Below are 21,569 nucleotides of genomic sequence, written 5' to 3' on the forward strand. Positions count from 1 at the left end.
TTTTGCAGCCGCCTCACATGGGCTGCGGCAGGTTCCAGGGAGCCCGTGGCACAAAAAGGAAACAGGTCGTGCAGTTTCAACACGTTTTATTATATTTCTGTATGCATTACTCTCAAAACATATCACAAGAAATGATGAAACCACTTAAACCTTCAAATAAAAAAATCTGAAACAGTTTATGCTCACAATTGTACATATTTATAGTTAAGAAACATTCTTTATAAATACTGTTTCCTCTGTAGCAAGTTAATACCATAATTTAATTACAAATGGATAAATATGGTAACAGGTATTTACAGGAGGAAGGGTGTTATTACGGAAAAGCTAACGGCACGACGTTTATTTTTTTCCTCACAATCTTCCGAACAGGAACTAACAAATTGAACTTGCAAAAGCACTAAAACATCACATGTAAACCCAGCTAACAGAAAAAATACATTCACAAGCGTTGTTGTTCGTGTGTGTGTGTGTGTGTAACAGAATGGAGACTTTGGCACGGTATTTCTTCCCCAGTCTATAGTTGAAATGCAGTTTTACAATCAAGTTGCCTCTTAAAAAGGAACACAATATTCAAGATATCACAATTACAAAAGAAACCAATTTTTTTTTCTTCCACGTTACTTTTTTTTTTTAAAGGGTTGAACTAAAAAAAGGAGGAGAGAGGGAGGAGGACGGGGGAGGAGGGGGAGCGGGAGGAAAGAAAACAAGTCCATCACTTTCTCGGGAAGGGAAGAAGAGGGGGGTGAAAAGAAAAAAAGTAAGAAAAACAACCAAAAAAAAGAAGAAGACGAAGAAAAAAGGGGACCAATCCGCGGTTTACAAACGGGACGAACTTCTATACACCAAGAATCCAGGAAAACTTCGTTCCCCACCTCGCCGGAGGAAGGAGAGGGCCGCTATGTACACAGTTTGTGGGGCGGGAGGGCGCTGGCTGCTCCGGGCGGGGAGGCGCAGGGGCCGGAGGAGTTTGAGTCTCTGATCTTTTGTCTGGAGGCTCCGGAGGGAGAGTTTCTTTCCGCCGGCTTGAGAAGCTTTTTTTCTGGGTGATGTGTTGGTGGCGTTCGGGGTTGGATTTTTTTTCCCCCCCGCTGTTTCTCTCTCTCTCTCTCTCTCTCTCTCTCTCCCTTTCCGTTCCTCAATTTATTTATTCTTTCTCTTACGTTTTTCAGCACGTACTTTGATTATAGTAATTTTTTTTTTGTTCTGCTGGTTCAAAATGTTCTCAAGAAGAAAACAGAAAGAAACGTTCCAACCAAAAATAAAAAAAGACAAAAAAAAGACCCGAAAGCGGGAGGGTTGTGGGGAGATAAAGGCCCCCCCCCCGTACCCATCCTGCTCGGCCGTCATTTCGCTGCCGGCGGGTGCGGCGGCATCTCCCGGCGCGTCTCCGGCGGGCTCGCTCCCTCCTTCCCGCCGCCGCCGCCGCCGCCGGGGCGGGGAGGGCGCGGCGGGGCCGTGCAGAGCAGTCCGGCGGGGCCCTACACGTACCACTCGTTGAAGTTGGAGGAGAGGCCGCTGTGGCCGCCGCCGCCGCCGCTGCCGCCGCCACCGCCGCCGCCGCCGCCGCCCCGGTGCACGGCGGACACGGCCGCCGCCGCCGCCGCCGCCGCCGCTGCCGCCGCAGGGGAGAGGTTGCTGGTGCTCTGCGACTCGGCGCTGGGGGACACCAGCCCCGGGGGGGTGGAGGACTCGTAGCCGGAGCTGGCGGCCGGGGAGGACTCGGAGCCTTGCGGGGACGACTCGTGCACCTGGGGGGCAAAGGCAACACGGCCGGGTGGAGGGGGGACGGGGAGGCAGCCGCCGCCCCCCGGGCGCGCCCCCCGCCGCCGGCCCGGCCCGCCGCCGCCGCCGCCCCCGGGCCCCGCGCCTGCCGCCCGCCGCCCCGACGGGGCGCCCGGTGCGGGGCGGCCGCCCTCCCGCCTCCCGCCGCCGGCTGCGGGGCCGGGTACCTTCATGTGCTTCCGCAGGGAGCTGGGATGGGTGTAGGACTTGTCGCACATCTTGCACAGGTAGGGCTTGTCTGAGGTGTGGACGTGCATGTGCTTCTTGCGGTCGCTGCTGTTGGCGAAGCGCCGGTCGCAGCCTTCAAACTCGCACTGGAAGGGCTTCTCCCCTGCAAGAGAGCGGCGGAGCGGCGCGGGGTGAGCGCGGCCGCCCCCCTCGCAAAGCCCCGCGCAGCCCCCGCGCAAAGCCCGCGCAGCCCCGCGCCCAGCTCCCTCGGGCTTTACCCTCCCCTCTCTCGGCCCCTGGCTCCAAACCGCTTCTCCCATCAGCTTCCCAAAGCAAGAGGCCGGGTTTTGTCCCGTTGAAGGGACGAGCCGCTCCCGCGTTGCCCTGCAAGCGAGGCAGCGCCCGTCCCCCGCCTGCTTTTCCTACCAAACACAAACACGCACCCCTCCTCCGGGCACCGGGGCATCCTGCCTGGATGGTCCCGAAAGAGATTGAAGAAGAAAGGCGATTTAAAACAAAAAGAAAAAGAAAAGAAAAAAAGATAAAAAGAAAAAGAAAAGAGAAAAGAAAAAGCATCGAGCCGCTTCGCCTCGGTACCAAACCCGCTACCCTGTTAAACTGGAAACCATTACCGACAGATTTAAGGCCGGGCAGACTGTTTCGTGTATGGATATTCGAGATAAACAGCACATCCGCTGGGATAACTAAACGTCTGTAAAATACTTCATTTAATTTTCATAGGGATTCCTCTCGCCCGGCTGCCAGGACTCCAAATGCCGAGGAGTAATTTGGAGGTGAGAACTCTACATCCTCCTCCCCCCTCTCCGCCTTTAGAGGGGGAAGCATTTAACATTAAATTCCATTAGCACCTAAATTGTTTCTTAAAGACATCCGCTCAGACACAATGACTTCAGTGCGGGCATCTCATGCAAATACATTTCTCAAATTTTAAACCTTGTTAAAGCTCGTCTCGCACCTCGCATCGGGCTTAGCACTTGAGAAAACAATAGGCCTCGAGATTTTTAGCCTTTCTCCGGGTAAATATTTAGAGTGGAAGTCGCTAAAATATTTGGCCGTCTTTTATGCAATAGTCTGGCACGGTTCGAGCCGGCAGGAGTAGTAAATGAATAATAGATGAGGCGGGAGGATGCGTTTATTTTTGTTACCCTTCGGCTCCGGCGCTTTTCCACCGGGAAAGCTTTGGGGTTCCTTCGCCCCTTCTTCCACCTGATTTGGGTGGAAGTTTCCGAGTCTCAAATCCTCTGTTCCCTATTACATAATTTAATAAACTGTTGCAAAAGCGCTTTCAATCACCTCGAGCGAGACTTTAAAAACACACTTTTTTTTTTTTTAAATGAGAAAATTTTATTGCCTTGCTCACACCATTTAAATTTAATGGAAAGCATTCCCAGAAAGGGACGTTTTGCGACTTCCAGGGGGGATTTTAGACTAATGACGGGGTTTGCACATGTATCTCATAGTTTCTCTCCCTCCGTATCCATACGTGAAACCCGTGCTCACAAGCGCAAAAGTTATATCGCAAATACACTGCGCGTTGCTAATGTATAAGGCGGTTTACGTGTATATGTATCCCCCCCGTCTTTCAGCAGGACGGCAGGATTTAGTTCGCGCCGCATTTTGCGCTGCTGCGGAAAGACCCCGCCGGCTCCCGGCCCGAACCTACATCGCTCACCCCACAAATGAAAAGAAATCAGTTAAAATGTCCTTTCGAAATCTGGGGAAAGGGGGGTGGGGGTAGAGGGGGGTGGGGATGCTGGTGAGGAAGAAACCAAAACAAACGCGGCAGTGTGATGGAGAGAGAAGGGGGTGTGTGAATAATTAAACGCGATCCTTATTTTATCAGTCCCATCACCGTACATCTCCCTGTCCGAGTCTCTCTATCTGTCTCTATACATACACATATAGGCACGGGCAGAGGGGGGATAATCTGCCGAAAGAAACCCGAATTACCTGTGTGCGTCCTTTTGTGAATTTTGAGGTTTTCTGATCTGGCGAAAACTTTTCCGCAGCCGGGGAAGGGGCAGGGGAAGGGTTTCTCTCCCGTGTGCACTCGGATATGATTGACCAGTTTGTATTTCGCTTTGAAGGGCTTGCCTTCCCGGGGACACTCCTCCCAGTAGCAGACATGGTTGCTCTGCTCGGGTCCCCCAACGTGCTCCACCGAGACGTGGGTGACCAATTCGTGCATGGTGCTGAAAGTTTTATTGCAACTTTTTTTGGGGTTGTTCAGCTGCTCGGGGTCGATCCACTTGCAGATGAGCTCTTGCTTGATGCACTGCTGCCGCATGTAGCGGAAAAAGGCACCTGGGTGGTGGTGGTGGTGGGCTGCCATGTTCATGCCCATATTCATATTCATGGGGCCGTACTGGTTGTGCAGCTGAGCCGCCGAGTAAGGGTCAGTCCTGGGGCTGGAGACCTGGCGGTACTGATCCGACCGGGCGAACACCTCCCCCGGCAAGCCCAGGCGCATCTGCCCGTTGAGGACGTTTTGGGAGGCGTGGGGGCCGTGCTGGTCGTGGATGCCCGGGAAGAGAAGGTGGCTCTGAGCGTCCGTGTGCGGGTGGTGCAGGCTGCCGGCCGCAGGGCCGAAGATGCCGTGCTGCCCGCCGGCCGGCGACGAATCCCCGAAGCCGCGGCTGCGAAACAAGAAGTCCCGGGTGGAGTTGAAGGGCGCCCCGGAGTAGGAGCCGACGTGGGCGGCGTGGGGGCCCAGGGCGGCGGCGGGGTAGCCGGGCGCCTGCGAGGTGAACGCCGAGCTCTGCCCGGGGGAGAGGTCGTGGGCCCCGGCGTTGAGCTTGAAGGCGCCCATGTGCGCCGCCGCCGCCGCCGAGTCCACGAAGCTGTTCTGCGCCGCCAGGCTCAGCTCCCGGTCCTGCATCTCCGCCGCGGCCGAGTGGTGATGCCGGGCGAAGGTGCCCACGCCGAGGGCCGGGAACTGCGGGCCGGCGTCCAGCAGCATGGTCCGCGCCGCTCCGGGGACGCCGCCGCCGCCGCTGCCGCCGCCCCGCTACCGCCGCCGCTGCCGCCGGGCTACCGCCGCCCGCCCGGCACGGCGCGGGGCCGCCGCCGCTCCGCGCCGCTTCCCCCCGGCAGCCGCCGCGTCCCCCCGCCTCCGCCGCCGCCTGCGCCCGCGCCCGCACCGGCCCGCTACCGCCGCCGCCGCCGGAGCCGTATCCGGAGCCAGGCAGAGCAGAGTCCAAAGGCGAGCGGAGAACCAAAGTGTATTAAAGGAGCTGAGGCGGGGGCGGGCAGGGGAGGGGAGGGGGAGCAGGGGAGGGACGGGGCTGGGGACGGGGACGGGGAGGGGGGGGGAGGCAAGGCTCGCCTCGCCTCGCCGTTCCCTGCGGCACACACGCACGCACACACACACACTCACACACACACACTCGCACACACGCCGCCGCCCCCCCCTTCCTCCGCCGCCGCCACCGGGATGTCAGCGCCGCCGACCCCCGCCCGCCCGGCCCCGCGCCGCTCCCCGCGTGGGCCGCGGCCCTCCCCGCCGCCTCGGGCCCCCCGCCGCCCCCGGGCCCCTGCTCTCGTTTTATCCTCCGCCGGGCATTAGCGATGTCTCTCACGGAGAAAAACTTGCAGCCGCGGGTTCCCACGGAGCGAAGGGACCCGGGGCGGGGGGGTGCCCCGAGCCGCGCCGCCCCCGCCCGCCGCCGCGGAGGGGCGTGGGGAGGGAAGGGAGGGGGGGGGAAAGAAGGGGGGGTGCCGGAGGCGGATTAAAAACAATAAGGGCGGCAGTGGGGGTGGGGAGGGGAGGCGGGGGGCGGGAAGCGGCAGCGGAGCGCCGGGGCCGGAGCGGCGCGGCCGGGGCGGCGGAGTTGCAGCCCCGCTCCGCCCGCGCTCCCTCTCGCTCCTCTGTTTATTTCGGTGGGCGCTGCTGAGGCGGCGGCTTTTTATTTTTCTCCCCCTCCCTCCCCCTCTTTTTCTTCCCTCCCTCCCTCCCTCCGTCCGTCCTTCCCTCCCTCCCTCCCTCCCCCGGCCTCTCTCCCTCTCCCCGCCCGCACTGTCGGCTCCTCTCCCGACGCCGCCTTTACCCGCCGCCCGGCCGCTCTCCCGGCGCCCGCTCATTGGCCCGAGCCGCCCCGTCCATCCGGGCGTCCCCGGCCACCGGCTAATGGCGGCGCGGCCGCCCCGCGCCCTGCCCGCCCCGCCGCCCGCCCCGCGCCCCGCCGCGCCGCCGCCGCTCGCCCCGCGGCCGCCCGGCCCCCACCCGCCACGGCACGGCACGGCCCCGCTCGGCGCCGGTTGCCGCCTTCAGCCCGGCACCGCCGGCGGCTTCTTCTTCTCTTTTTTTGGGGGGGCGGGGGGGGAGGGGGCGAATGATGTCCCCCCCGCCTCCCCCCGCGGCGAGGGGAAGGGGGTAGCGTGGCGGGGGGAGAGGCGCGGCGAGCCACACGCACGGAAAATATCGATGTGCGCTTGGCCATGCGATCCTGCCTCGGGAGGCAAACAAACAAAGCGAGGGGCTTAAAACATAAACAGGGGGGGTTGGAGGCGGGAGGGGGGGGTGGGGTGGTGTCCTGCCTTTTTCTTTTTCTGTTTTTTGGTTGGGTTTTTTTTTAGGTGTTGCCAGAGGGAGGAACTCACCCGTCCTGCAGCCCCTTCCCCCTTTTCGGCTAAAGCAAAGCAGCCCCGTGATCGATAAAGGGAACGGGGGGGGGGGGGGGGAATAAAATAAAAAGTCATGTCGGTGAACCGATAGAGACTGGGGGACTGATATAAAATCATAATTTAAAAAAAAATAGAAGAGGGAACGATCGCCCTAGTTGTTCAGGCTTTTAAACCACTTGTGCGGGAGCAGAGGAGTCGATCTGCATGTGTTGTGAATGTGCATCCGAGAGCAGATGCTTTAGGAGTTTTCCTTGTCTCTTCCCTTTCATGAAAAAGAAACAAAAAAAAAAAAAAAAGGAAAAAAAAAAACCAACCCCAAACCCCAAAAACCCAACCCCTAAAAACCCAAACCAAAACCCAAACCGGCAAACCCAACCCCAAAACCCACCCTGCCATTGTTATTTGGAAACCGGATTCTTACATGGCAGGAATAAAAAAGCATACAGCCGGCACACACACACACACACCCCCCGAGCAAACAAGTCCCCTTCCCCTCCCCCTCCGGTAAATACATGTCTGGCCCCTGCTTTGGTTTGTTTTGTAGTGGCTGAAAAATAATCATCTCGGGGCCGGCAGCTCACCAATAAATAAGGCTTTGCAAAAAAAGAATTAAAACCCGACATAACATTTGTCGTCGTAACCGTCCTGCACTTAACCTCCCCTCTCGATCCCTACCGGCTCTGTGCTTGGCGGACAACCAACCCAAAATGTAGGGGGTTGTGGGGTTTGGTGGGGCTTATTTATTTATTTATTTTGCCCTTTTTTTTTTTTTTTTTTTTTTAAGAGGCGGACGAAATCCTCCCCGTGACATTCCTCCTGTGACTCCTCACGGCATTAAACCCCGCGTCAGGCACTGGCACTCTCAAACCTGGAGCCAGCGTCCGAACGGGGTTGTTACAGCAAGAGTGAGATAAAGGGATGGGTAGGTGGATGGATAGATGGGTAGATGGATGGGTAGAGAGATGGGTGGGTGGATGAATGGATGGATGGATGGATGGACGGACGGACAGATAGATAGATAGATAGATAGAGGAAGGAAGGAAGGAAGGAAGGAAGGAAGGAAGGAAGGAAGGAAGGAAGGAAGGAAGGAAGGAAGGAAGGAAGGAAGGAAGGAAGGAAGGAAGGAAGGAAGGAAGGAAGGAAGGAAGGAAGGAAGGAAGGAAGGAAGGAAGGAAGGAAGGAAGGAAGGAAAAGGTAACATTGCCCCCAAGCTAGGGTTGTTTAAATAAGGTTTTCACAGTCACTGTCTCTAAAGAGTTAAAATATTCCCAAGCCCCTACGGAAGTGTCTGAAATGTAACAGTACTGGACATTACTCCTGGAGAAAGGTGAGGATTTAATTTGGGAAGAAATGGGATTCCTTCTAATCCGGAATGGGCATTAGAAGATAAACTGAATATTAATGCAGAGCTACACCTCTGATGCTAACAGACCTCTCCTCTTCCCCACGCCGTCAGTCGGTCCTGTTTTTGCAGGCAGGAGTGTCTGCTCCCCAGATATTGCCTTCCCAGGCTGCAGCTTGGGAGCATATGCTGTCCTTGTCCTGACCCCCCAGGCTCCCAGAGACAGACCGCGAACAAATTCTATTTTCCTTCCTTGAAAGGTTTCCGAGGCGGAGGTCTGAGAAGTGTCCTCCTCCGCTGCTGGGGATTTCGAGAGCCCAAGTTGGAGAGGAAAGCTGAGCTTCCCGTACCGTCTGCCCCCAGATTAGTGAAAAAATCATACGGGCAACAAGACCTTTGAATACATTTTTTTTAAATGATTACTGTTGTAATTATTTAAAAATATATTGCAGATATTAGAAAAAGAACAAAAATATCCAGGAAAATTCTCAGTTAAAAATACTGTTTTGGGTGAAAAATAAAAGAAAAAAAGGAAAAGATATGTGAATGTTCATACAAATACATACCTTCTTGACTTTCTTTCTTTCTTTCTTTCTTTCTTTCTTTCTTTCTTTCTTTCTTTCTTTCTTTCTTTCTTTCTTTCTTTCTTTCTTTCTTTCTTTCTTTCTTTCTTTCTGTCTTTCTTTCTTTCTCTCTTTCTTTCTTTCTCTTTTCTTTCGTTTCCTTCCTTCCTTCCTTCCTTCCTTCCTTCCTTCCTTCCTTCCTTCCTTCCTTCCTTCCTTCCTTCCTTCCTTCCTTCCTTCCTTCCTTCCTTCCTTCCTTCCTTCCTTCCTTCCTTCCTTCCTTCCTTCCTTCCTTCCTTCCTTCCTTCCTTCCTTCCTTCCTTCCTCCCTTCCTCCTTTTTCCCCCCTTCCCTCCTTCCTTTTCTCCCTTCCCTCTTTCCCCCCGTCCCATTCTTTTCCTCTCTCATTCCTTTCGTCTCCCTCTTTATTTAATTCTCCCCCCCCCCCCTTCTTTCCCTGCCTTCCCTTGCCCCGCTCTCTGCCCGCTCAGCGGCGCCGGCACCGGGGCGCTTTGGGGGGCGGGAGGGGGGACACACAGCACACACGGACGCGGCAAATTCCAGCCGGAGCCCCCGCGGTCTGGCCGCGCTCTGCTATTCTTTCAGGGCTCCAGCCCTACTCTCTCTGCAGGAAACAGAGGAGCTGATCCAAGTTCAAAGTCACGTTGCCGTCCCTCTTAAGTAGTGCTTTATTCCCCTCCGAACCGCATACCCCCTTTCCCCCCGTGTCACAGGGTAACAGGGGCGAGGGAAGGAGGGAGAGGGAGTGGGGGCAGAGGCACCGGTAGCCAGCCCCCCGCTCGCTTGCCGGGCCACCGCCAGAAGCGCAGCCCTGGGCTCACGGCAGCTTCCGAGGGAGGAAAGCGAGCGGTCACCGAAAGTCGGTGCTAAACTGTTTTATTAAAAGAAGTTGTTTTTTTTTTTCAACAGGTTTCTGGAGGTGCCAGATCTTCAAAGCAAACGGCAGCCTGCCCGGGAAAGCGTCCCCCTTTTTGTAAGTTTTCCGAAATTTTCTTTAAACCCGCTTCTGCCGGCCGCTGATGCGGAGGGAGCTGGGGGGCGGCTGGGGGTAGGGACGGGAGAGAACGATTCCTTCCTTCCTTCCTTCCTTCTGTCCTTCCCCTGGACTGCAGATACCGCCCTCGCTTTCTAGCCCCTTTCCCCGGGAGGTGTCACCGCACCCGGGCCGGGGGCGATGGGGAGGCTACTCCGCGCCCCCACCTCCCTCTCCCCGGGCAGCCGAGGGTGCCGTGGTGGGGGCTCAGGCTGCGGTGGGGCCGGGGATTCTGCCCACGGGAGGCTGCGGCTGGCGGCAGCTTCGCCGGGGAAGGAGAGGCAGAAGGGCCTGCCGGGAGTCGAGGGGTGGGGATAGGTGGGGGAAGAAGGGGTCTTTTCCCCCCCAGATTAGGGCTACGCTTCTCCCCGGAGTAACGGGGCGAGGTGCGGGGCGTGGAGGCGGCGTGCGGCCAGCCCGCAGCCTGGGAAGAAGAGGCCAATCGAGCGGAATCACTCGCACCGTTGTCTGTATCGCAGACACTCATAAATTCAACAAGCTCATCAACAGGATATTAAGTTGCAGGTTACCTTTGATGGTGCCGATCCGAGGCACTTCTAGGCCGTTCGACCTATGACCCGTGAAGACCACATGTGTTGTGCTGTAGCCTCCCTCTGTAAAACACACTTCGGGACAAAAGTTCTTTGTCAGGCTCTACCGGCAGCGTAATGTAAAAAGAAAAAAAGGGGAAATAATGAAAATCTCAGCCAAAGCTGTAACTTTTAAATGCCTTTTTTTTTTTCTTTTTTTCTTTTTTTTTTTTTTAATAAAACCCCTTTAGGCAGGGCGGGGGCAGCAGGAAGGAGCCCCTCGCTTTCGTGCCATTAATATTTATTGTTCTCTCAGTTGCACTTACACACACACACACATATATATGTGTATATATATATATATATTAAACCCAAGTTGCCGTATAAACCCCCATGCTCGGCGGTGATGCCGTGAGGCGGAGGGCGCAAGGAGCAGTGTAGCGGTGCTTTCCAGGACGGGCATCCCAACCGAGCGGCAGCCGGTGCCTCCTCCACCCTGCCCAGCTGCCGCCTAGGGACGCGGAGCGCCGCGTACTTTGCGCTCCTGTGCCCCGCTGCGCGCCTCACTCCGCGGCCGGCGCGGAAAGCCAGCGCGACGCCCTGAAAACGGGGTCCTCCCGCGGCACCGCCGAGTTTTGTTAGGCGCACCTCTTTTCCTCCCCGTATAAACGCTGGAGGCAGGGGAGAAGCTTCCCCAATAAAGCGCGATGGACTTTGCAATACAATTTATGCTGTCATTCATAAATAACAATGCCATATGGTAACCATATTGCTTATACAAGTAAAGCCGTCAAAGTGTCACTATTTGATTTATCTCAACAGCTTCTTCCAACGGTGACGTTCAGCTACAGAGAGAGGGGATGGGGGGAGAGAGAGCGCTGAGCAAAAATTTGGCCTGGGTTTCCTTAGGCCGCTTTTCTCTATTGCTCTTCCTCTCTCTGTATGGATAAATACATATATATGTGTGTGTGTGTACACGTATATATTTATATATACGAGGATGGAAGGATGGGGTGATTTTTGTCCTCATTTTGTCCCTTTTTGAGCAAATCCACGACGGGGACGCGCGGGGGTGAACCCCGCTTTCCCTTGGCGAGGCGCACACTGGAAACGGCAGCTCCGAAACTTTAGCGGACGCCCCCAAGTCCCGGTCCCAAATGTTCGGCGGGTCCCGGCCCCGACGGCGGCGGCAGCCCCGAGAGCGAGAACGGGGGTTGTGTCCCAGCCCTCGGGCTCCCGCAGGGGTGCGTGAGGCGACGAGAACCGTGAGTTTATCGAGTGTAGGAGGCGTTTATATTTAAGGGTATAAAACCCTTGTCCCCTGAACCCCTCCGGAAAGGAGGGGCGTGGAGCTTTTCCGCTAAATTGTCCCTCTCTCTCTCTTTCGAGCCCGTGGGCAGTCACGACCTCCTCCTCCCACCCGCGCCCCCTGCGCCTCCGTGTTATCTCCCCGACGGGATGGTGACGGGGGGGGGACACACAGCGGGGTTACTCCCCTCCCGTTTCGGCCGCCGCGGGGCTGGGACTCGGGGCGCTCCTTCCTTGCTGCCAGGGAGGAACCCAAATCCAGTCACGAGTGTTCGCGGGGGGCACCGCGCCATGGGCTCCACCCCCCCTTTTCCCCCTCCGCCACAAGGCACCCCCCGAGCAAAGAAAACCACCCACCACGGAGGCTCTGTTAGCAGGTTTGGGGAGATTCAGGGGTCTCGCCGTGGAAAGCGGCAAATCGCGCTGGCTGTCTAACGTTTCCCCAGCAGAATGTTTTAGGCGTTCTAAAATATCGCTCCTCGCTCCCTAACTATCAATAAGATGTGCATTAAAGACGATTGTTTATAAATGGTGTTCATGATCATTAGCATACATTTACATAATGCAGCTTTACAGCACGACGTTTTACAGCTGAACACCTCTCCTGAAGCCGGTAGCCCCAGCTCGATTTCCAGAGGAGCCTTTACGAAAAATGTATTTGAGGGCTTTCCAGGCTTTCACCCCGCCTCTGCAGCCTTCCCCGGTGTCTCTTGGCGGGTTTGCCGGCGAGCGGGGAACAGCGGGAGGGCTCTGCAGCCGGCTCCGCCGCGGGAGCGGGGCTCAGGGCCGACCCCCGACGGGCACGGCCGGGGGTATTTGGGGGGAGGGGTGTGTGTGTGTGATGATGGAGGGGGGGGGAAGCACCGCCGCTTCGCTCTGCAGCAGCCCCCCTTCCCCTCCCCCTCCCCCCCCCCGCCTCCTCCCCAGCGCGGCTACAGCCTGGGCCTGAGCTGCGGTCGGTGAGTTAATGGGTTTTAAATTCTTCACGGCCCTCTTGAAGCTGGCAGCTTCCAAAATTGTCCCAGCCCGGGCTGCCACCTTCGCTTCCCGGCGTCCTGAAAACGGGCGAATTTCCACGTGAGTCTCAGCCAACCCCCTCCTTCCCTCCCTCCCCACAGCCGCGGATCAGCTGCCTATTACCCAGCTATAAAATATTTTCTTTGTTTTATAGCCCCTCATAAAAAGAAATTGATCGGGGGATATATTTGAATTAAGACATATTAAATCGATGACAGATACATATCACGCTGCGTTTAACAAGAGCGGGACGACGAGGCGTGCGCGAGGTACCGCGTAGCCGCGATACTGCTCTTCACCTCCACATCACCTCCCATCAAACCATCACACCTCGGGAACCCGGTCCAGCAACGTGCTCAGAATTTGGGGAGGGTGTCGGGCACTGCTCGGATGCGCCTACAGAAGCCACGGGTTTATAAATACTCCTGTAGACTTACGGCTAGTTTGCGAGGAGAAGTTTTTACTGTGCAATAAAACCAACGAGCAGCCCCTTTTAAAACCCGGGGATTATTTATTCTCGTGCTTTGCCTTGCAGCATCACGGATCGACATCCCCCAACCCCACCCCCCCCCGACCTGGTCAGGAGAGCCGGGAGCATCGGGTCGGCTGGGGCGGGGGGAAGAGGGGGGCACCATCGGGTCTAGCTCCCCCTTGGGGCGGGGTAATCCGGGGCTCCCCGCGGGGCCGGCTCCTGCGTTACAGCCCGTGCCCTCCTTTTGGCAACCGTGGGCCAAATCCTGCGAGTTTTGCCCAGGTGAATAGCGGGGGCAGGGAGGAGGGGGAAGGCTGGAGCCTGGCCCAGGAAATGCCGGACCAGCACGGGGCTTTCTATGGACGTGGCTCGTCAAAGGGCAGCGGCGGGGACACGCAGATGTGCTTTAGTCAAGGGGATTAGGTAGCCGGGGAGGGCCGGGAGGTGTGTGGGTGTGGGGGTGTCTGCTGGCATCCTCCGCCCCGTGTCCTCTCCTGGAGTAGCGGAGGAGCGTCTCTCGCTGCCCCGCAGGCAGGGAAGGGAGGCTGGGAGCGACAGACGTTCCCAGGGGGACCAGAAGGCTAAGGAAAGCAGATGACACACCAGTAAAGGCCACCTTTCCCCCCGTAACCCCAGAGAAAAGTCACGGCAATGCTCTTTCCCCCTTTATTTTTTCGCGGCAGTGAAATCCCCGGCCCTGCCTTGTCGGCACCCAAAACCGGCAGCATCCTTCTTTGTGCGGAAGGAGCAGGTTTGGCGCTCCACAGAGCACTTCACTTGCTAGGATCAGCACACCCAGCACCCCAGACACTGTACCATCACTCCCCTCATCCCTCAACTCTGCCCCCCGCTCCCTCCCCCCCTTAAAGGACCCCTCACTTTTCATGTCTTTTCATCCAGGGCAGCATCTCGTGGCAGACATCCACCAGCCAAATGTTCCCCCGTATCCCAGGCCCACAGCCCCCCTTCCTGCCCGGCATCCCAAAGCGTCGAGGGGTGCGGGGCTGCACTCCCGACGGGGCGCCCCGGGAAGGGACTGCGGGGCGTCCCGAGAGAAGAAAGCCCCCAAGGAGGCGGCAAGCGCAGGCTCACAAAACTTCTCCCTAACATGTGCTGTAGGTTTCTCCCCCCTCCACGGCTGCTTACTCACTCATTTTCTAAAGGAAAGGAATCCCCCCACCCCCACCCCGTTCCCTCCCCACCGCCTTCTTTTTAGGAAAACGTTGGCTGCCTTCCCCTAAATGTCGTTTCAATCGCCCGCCTTGGGCAGGAGTACACTCAGGCTTGGCCTCGCGTGGGGGGCTGTGTGTGTGTGAGCGGGGGTGTGTGGGTGTGTGTGTGTGTTACATCAGGCCGTGCTTTCCCGCCTCACGGATGAATGAATGATGGCCCTCGAAAAAACAAGAAAGGAGAAGGGAAGAGACGAGGAGGAAGCGGAGCGCTGAGCCGGCAGCAGCCCCGCGCGTGGGCTGCTCCCAGGCGGGGACACAAGTCCCGCGGCCCCGCGAACGTAAACACGGCAGCGCAGCGGCTGCGAGCAGGGAGCCCCGTCCAGCGCCGGGGGAACGGCAGCTGCTGCCCGCTGCTGCCCGCTGCCGGTGGGGGGGGGGTGTGGGGTGGGAGGTGGAGGGGGACCGGCAGCGGGTGCGCCCCGTCGGGCCCCGCGCGAAGTTTTCAAGTGCAAACTTCGGGGGGCGGCGCGGGTGGGGGGTGTGTGTGTGGCGGGGGGTGTGGGGGGCGGCGGGGGCGGATCCCCGCTGCGCCGGCGGCCTGAAAGGGAGCCAATCGCGGCGCCCCAGCCGCTGCCAATCATCGGGATCCGTCCAATCCCTCCGGTGCCGTGTCCGAGCCGTATTTCCCACCGCGCCGCTGAAGTGTGGTGAGGGCTCTGCCAATCGCGGGCGGCCAGAGCGGGGCCGGGGATGCGCGGAGTTAGGAGCGCAGACAAAAGAAGTTAAAGAGCCGCTTAATATATACATGTTTTTGAAGGCGGGTAGAGGGAAAAAAATAACAACAGAGAGCGTAGATGGGCTTGGCTGTGTCGTTATGGAGCCCCCTTTGAGCAAGAGGAACCCGACACTGAGATTAGCGGATTTGGCAGCGGCTCAGCCCCATCCTCACCAGAACATGACAGGCTTCCCGGGGCTGGGGAACCACCACGTCCACCCCCACCACGCGGCCCACCTCCACCCCGGGGACGCGGGCGGAGACCCCGGCGGCGCCCTCACGCCGCTCGGACCCGAGCACATGGCGCAGCCCGCCGCCCTCAAGCTCACTCCCGAGGCGCTCACCGCCGCCGCCGCCGCCTTCGCCGCGCCCGCCGCCACCACCGCCGCCGCCGCCGCCGCCACCGCCGCCGCCGCCACCACCGCCGCCGCCTACGCGCCGCCCGCCGCCTCCCTCCCGGGCTACCCGTCGGGGGGGGCGGCGGGCCGGGACTTCCTCCTGCGGCGGGAGCTGCCCGCCGCCGCCGCCGTGCACGGGGCGCTAGGCGAGCAGCACCCGCCCGCCGGGTCCCCCCACCTCCCGCACCCGCCGCCCCACGGCGTCTTCATCTCGGCCGCCGGCACGTACGGCGCGGCCGACGGGGCGCACGCCGCCTTCCCGCCGCCGCCGCAGCCCGGCGAGCAGGGCGCGCCGGCCGGTCGCCACCCGCCGCTCAACGGGCAGATGCGCCTGGGGCTGGCGGCCGCCGCCGGAGAGCTCTACGGGCGCGCCGAGGCGCACTACGGGGCCGCCGCCGCCTCCTCCTCGGCGCTGCAAGGCTACGGTTCCGTCAACCTCAACCTGGCGGCGGCGGCCGGGCACGGGCACCCGCACCACCCCCATCCCCACCACCATCACCACCACCACCACCACCACCATGCCCACGTCGGGGCGGCGGCGGCGGCGGCCGGGGCCTTCTTGCGGTACATGCGACAGCCCATCAAGCAAGAGCTGATCTGCAAGTGGATCGACCGGGACCCTCCGCCTCCGCCTCCTCCGCCGCCACCGGGCGGTAGGAAGCCTTGCTCCAAAACTTTCAGCACGATGCAGGAGCTGGTGAGCCATGTCACCGTGGAGCACGTCGGCGGGCCCGAGCAGAGCAGCCACGTGTGCTACTGGGAGGAGTGTCCCCGGGAAGGCAAGCCCTTCAAAGCGAAATACAAACTCATCAACCACATCCGAGTGCACACGGGAGAGAAGCCCTTCCCCTGCCCCTTCCCCGGCTGCGGGAAGGTATTCGCCCGCTCCGAAAACCTCAAGATCCACAAGCGGACTCATACAGGTGGGTGCTCTCCCTCCTCCCACCTACTCCTTCCTCCGCCCCGCCGCGTCTCTAAGGGTTTTCTTCCTTTTTCCTTTTTTTTTTTTTTGTTTGTTTGTTTTTCCTTCTTCTCTTTTTTTCCCTCCCTTTCCCCCTCTTCTCCTCCTCTCCTACGCACCGGCGGACATGTGACTTTTTCATGAATAAGTAATTCCGCAGCACACGGGCCACGCACACACGCACCCGGCCTCTCAGCCCTGCACACACGTGTGTGTCGTGTGTCCCCCCCCTCCCCTCCCCTCCCTCCCCACCTTGGGCAGCTCCCTCCCCACCCCCTCCGCCACCCACCTCCCCACACTCCCGACACCACCGGATAAATACACCGATTAATAAATAACGCAGAGCCTGGGGGGAGATAAACAGAAGCCCCTGCGGAAGAGCGACGAGAGAGAGAGGATGAGCGTCCGCCCGGCCCGGCTCCTGCCGCGTCTGCCCGGGGCACCCCGGGGGCTCACCCCGCGGCTGGGGAGAGCTGCGCAGCGGCCCCCCTTCCCTCCCCGAAGGACAGCGGTTCTGCTTTTCCTGCCGGAGCGGACGGTGCCGGGCGGGGAGCGCTTGGTCCGGTGGAGATGGGGCCGGGGGGGCTCTTGGGGGCGCAGTTCCCCCGCACTGCGGGCGGTGGCGGCGCGGCGCTCGGGGCTGCCCGGACTGCCGGGGCTACCGGGGCTGCTCCCGCTACCGGGGCTGCCCCCCCGAGACCGACCACCCCCGCCACGGGGCTCAGGCTGCCCGCCGCTGCCGGGTCCGCCCTAACTGCCCGGGCTACCGATGCTGCTCCACTGCCGGGATTACCGGAGCTGCCCGTGCTGCCGGGGCTACCGGTGACTAACCCCGCTGCCGCGGCTGCCGGTGCTGCCCCGGGCTTCTCCCACCTCCGGTGATGCCCGGGGAGGAGGGCGCTGGGCGGGGAAGGCGCTTGCCGGAGGACGCTTCCCTCTCTTTGTGGATCTGAGGAGGAAACTTCAATGCAGCCCCGGCTGCCCAGCGGGGCTTCACGGAGCGGGAGCTGCGGGAGGAGGGAGCGGCACCCCCAGGGGATGTCCCCGGGGACAAGCTGGGCCCGGTGCGGGGCTCCCGGAGGGGCTCGGGGTGTGTTTTAGCCTTTTGAGTATTTTTTTTTTCCTTCTTTTTCTTCTTTTATTTCCCCCCCTCCCTCTCTCCTCCTTTCTCGCCTCCTCCGAAATACGCATTTCGATCTGGGTGTAAAAGCTCTGCCGAAAACGAATGAAGTCTGGATTTATAGTGGCAGACAAATATTATTCCTCGGAGGACACTTAAGGAAGTGGAGTTGCCGTAATTGCTTTCTTGATTTATTGTGTGCTGCTCGGGAAGAGAAAAGCGGCGACCGTGCGACGTGTTGTTCCGATATAAAACCAAATGGCCCATGGCGGAAAGGATTATAGATTTTTATCTCCAGAATATGTCAGGCATGAGCCCATATGTAGCTGCGGAGACCTGAGGATGCCCAGCTCTCTGCGCCCAGAGCCGGAGGGGTTGGGGGAGTTTGGGGGCGGGGGAGGGCGGGGGGGGATTTTCTTCTGCGGGTGGCGGGCTCTTTTTTTGGGGGGGGGGGGGGGGAGGAGGAATGTGTGTTGCTGTTGTTGTGTTAATGGCACCGCGGAATGAGTTAAACGCTGGAGGCCAGTGTTTTTGTCATTTAGCCGTGCCCATCTGTCATGATTTGGAAAACAAAACTTTACCGCGGACCTTTCTGAGCTCCTCAACTCCTTCCCCATCCAAGGAGGGGGGAGGGGAGAGAGGGAGAAGCGCGTCCGGGGCAAGTTTAGGGGAGGACTGGGGGATTCAGCAATAAAGGCAGCTCCCCCAAAATAGCCTAAATAGGTATCGGGCAGAGATTGCAGCTCTGTGGTCGAGCGCTGCCCTGAGGCCCTGCGTGACACACAGCCCCTTGCAAAGGAAATTCGGAGGAGTTTGCGGCCGGGGACTGCCCGCAGCCCCCGGGAGGGTGCCCACGAAGGAAGGCTATCTCCACGCAGATAACAAAAGAGCCCTTAGAGCTCGGGGTTGGGGCGAAGGGGGGAGGGAAGGTCCCCCCTCAAACGACAGCTTGGCCCACGGGAGGGAAAGGGGGACGTGACTCCCCACGCACAGCCCTTGGGTGGACGAGGGATCTCAAACCTTCTGCCCATTCCTATCAGATTAATTACTGTAATTTTTTCCGCCTCAGCTTTAATTCAGTATGTACAGCCTGGGAGCAGGAGAGATTTTTGCAAACTATTTGTTTATTAGGGGCATTTGGGTGGGTGGAATAATAACACTGTAATTGCATCGTTAGGGGATTTGGAGAGTTTCTGGTAATTCTGCAGGGAAAAGGGTCGGTCGGTAATTCAGGAGCCGCTTGCTTGCTTCTTGGTTTGTTTTGGGTTTTTTTGGTGAGTTTTTCGTTGTTGGGTTTTTTTTTTTCCGGTTTTGTTGGGCTTTTTTTCCTCGAAAGTATCACCCTGGGAGCTTCACACCGCGGCCTGCAGACCCGGTCCCATTTTGGGGGCAAATCGCTGTCCCCACCCCCGGTGAACCCTAACGGCAACGGGGACTCCTCCCGTCCTGCCCCCTCTCTGGAAACGGTACACAGGATCGCCAGGTTTCCCCCCGACTGTCCCCCCTCGTCGTCGTCTGCCCCCCCTCCCCGTCCTTCCCCAGTGTGACCCCAAAGCCCCTCCGTGTCCCCGGCGGTGGCGGGGAGTCAGGGTACGGCTCCTGGCGGCTCGACCCCTTTCTTGGGATGAAACCACCTACAAACGGTTAAACTCTGACGTTACGCCCTCGTCAGCGTGCCAGGGATACTCCGGGACCATCCCCGCTCCTGGATTTCTGTGGAATTGGACCGTCGCGATCCGGAGGTTGGCGAGGAGAAGCTACCCGGGGGCTGTGTAGCCCTCGAAAGACCGGGGGAGAGGGTGTCCCCCCCCTCTTTGTCCCGGCCCTTCGACGGGTGCTCAGACTCGGGAGGGTGCCCACGCGTGAGCCCACGGGGAAAGGCACTTCCCTAAAGCTCCGACGGGGGCAACGCGGCTTGGTCTGGTGGGTCGGAGCATCTCTCGGGAGCGGGGGGGCTGCATCCTCTGGGTGATACAGATACAAACCGGACAAACTCTCCGAGTTTTGTTTTTTTTTTTAGTGAGTTTCTTGGGGGTTTATTGGTGTTTTTTTTTTTCTGGAGAAAAAAAATTAAGAAACAAGATTTATCTTGGTGCGAGTGGGAGCGTGGGAGAAAACTCCACTTTTAACTCACGAGATACATTTTCATACCATCTTTTTGTTTTTTAAGGATTAAACTTGCTCTTTCTAGTGCTACCACTTCGCTGGTAGGTGAGCCCGATTTTAATTGAAGAAGTTGACGCGTAAATAAGCTACGGAGGCACATGTTCCTATAGTAACAGCCGAGAAATAGCTACTTATAACAAATAAAATCGTTTTCTTTTCCCGTTATGATTTCGCTAAACGTCATGCGATTTTCCCCACGAAAAGGAGCAGTAAAAATCCCCTGGTGAAAAGTAGATAAAACCTCCACCGAGAGAGCCGCTGGGTTGTTATTTCCGAGCTCTCAGAGCAAAGCCGGTCTGGAAATACCCATCAGCCGCGGCTAAACCGGCAGCTTTTTTAACTGAAGAGTCGCAATAGTCGCGATAAGGATTATCTGTGCAGGTCTGTGGGCGCCTGGCTCACGTGTAGCACGGCAGGGAAAGGAAAAAGTTGCTGCGAGAACATCCAGTCCGTGGGTAGTAGGAGGGATCCAGCACGTTTTTCTTCTCCCCCCGCCTCCCCACCCCCACCAAATCTCTCAGCGATAGATATTTACTCAGCTCTATCCGCCAGCTATGGCGAAGGGTCGGCCTGGGGTACGTCTATATGTACCAGAACGTATATGTCCCACGGTATGGTGCGTCAGGGGGAAAGGTACGCCACGCAAGCCCGCCCCGGGCTGACTTTCCCAGCCCCTGTAACTGTTAAGCACCGAGTAAAGCTCCTAAAATAGATCGGCCGGAGAGTTTTAAACCCAAATTAGCCTGAGGTAAGCAGCTGCCGTAACAGCAGCCCGCTGCTGTCGTCATCGGTGTCCTCTCCCCAGCCTACAGGTTCCCAGTACGGGCTGCCGGGTGCTCCCTCTTTATCTCGGGATGCTTAAAACAGGTGTTAAGTTTTATTTCCCCCCCACCCCAAACCTAATTATCCCCCCCCAGCACAGTGCCCCATTGGGGAAGGGATTACGCAGGAGATGTGCCAGGCGAGCCAGGCTGCCGGCAAACGCCAACCCTCGCAGGGGAAAGGCATTGAGAGAGGGTTTTGTTTGGGCTTGGTCATTAGAGCGGTAATGAAGGTTTCTCGTGTGCGAGGGGAGCGCCGCGGAGGGCAAACAAGGCAGGGCCCTGCCGCCACAGCCGGGGGCTTCAGGTTTGGGGGCCGCCAGGGACATGTCGCAGTTTGCCAAAACACGGGGAGGGTTGAGGGGGGTGGGGGGTGGGGATCGGAAGCCTCGGGCATGTCACGACTGTCATGAAGGGGAATGGAAAGGGAAGGGGGGTAAGGAGAAGGGGGGAATGGGAAGCTTTGCCCCGCTGCTCGCTCCCGGAGGCCGCGCTGCGGAGGGGCTGCGCCAGGGCGGCGGTGCGGCGGGCAGGCTGCGGGCAGAGCCGTGCCCCCGCCCGCCGATAACGGTGCCGTGTTGCTGTGTCCCGGCAGGGGAGAAGCCCTTCAAGTGCGAGTTCGACGGCTGTGAGAGGAAGTTCGCCAACAGCAGCGACCGCAAGAAGCACTCCCACGTCCACACCTCGGACAAGCCCTACTACTGCAAGATACGCGGCTGCGACAAGTCCTACACCCACCCGAGCTCCCTGCGGAAGCACATGAAGATCCACTGCAAGTCCCCGCCGCCCTCCCCGCCGCCGGGTTCCCAGGGGTACGGGGCGGCGGGACCCCCCGACGGCCCGCTGCCACCAGAGGCCGACCCGGCCGCCGAGCCTCCCCGCAGCCGCGCCGCTGCCCTCTCCCCGCCGGTCACCAACCTCAGCGAGTGGTACGTCTGCCAGGCCGGGGGCGCTCCCCGCCGGCCCCGCACCCCCTCCAGCCGCGACACCTCTCCGGCCTCCGAGGAGGACGAGCCTCACAGGACCTCGGGGGGCAGAACCGCTCCCTAGGGCCGTGCCGGGCCGTGCCGTGCCGGCCGTGCTGGGCCGTGTCGGGCCGGGCAGGCGGCCCCGGCCCCGCTGCACTAGCCCAGGCTGCAGCAGCAGCCGCCTGGCACGGGGGGCTGGCGTGGAAGTGCCATCAGGTTTGACTCGCGCTATTTATTCCGTGTACGAAACCCTATGGTGTTTGTACGGTAACTAATTTAATTAAAGAGACTCGGACCTTCTTTTTTTCC

The 21,569-nt window shown here is 59.1% G+C and overlaps 2 protein-coding genes across 2 annotated transcripts; one reads left to right on the forward strand and one right to left on the reverse strand.

Annotated features, from left to right (window-relative positions):
* Positions 1–1,478: 1,478 nt before the first annotated feature.
* On the reverse strand, positions 1,479–4,930 carry ZIC2 (Zic family member 2; the record flags this gene model as incomplete). Its single annotated transcript, XM_084266704.1, has 3 exons — positions 1,479–1,748; positions 1,950–2,113; positions 3,922–4,930. 3 exons carry the CDS (start codon positions 4,928–4,930, stop codon positions 1,479–1,481), a joined length of 1,443 nt encoding a protein of 480 aa, XP_084122830.1.
* A 9,700-nt stretch (positions 4,931–14,630) lies between these two features.
* ZIC5 (Zic family member 5) lies at positions 14,631–21,342 on the forward strand (the record flags this gene model as incomplete). Its single annotated transcript, XM_084267446.1, has 2 exons — positions 14,631–16,147; positions 20,888–21,342. Exons 1-2 carry the CDS (start codon positions 14,857–14,859, stop codon positions 21,340–21,342), a joined length of 1,746 nt encoding a protein of 581 aa, XP_084123572.1. The 5' UTR covers positions 14,631–14,856.
* Positions 21,343–21,569: the final 227 nt, after the last annotated feature.

The sequence above is a fragment of the Gallinula chloropus genome (genome assembly GCF_964237585.1).
Source record: "Gallinula chloropus genome assembly, chromosome: 1".
NCBI lineage: Eukaryota > Metazoa > Chordata > Aves > Gruiformes > Rallidae > Gallinula > Gallinula chloropus.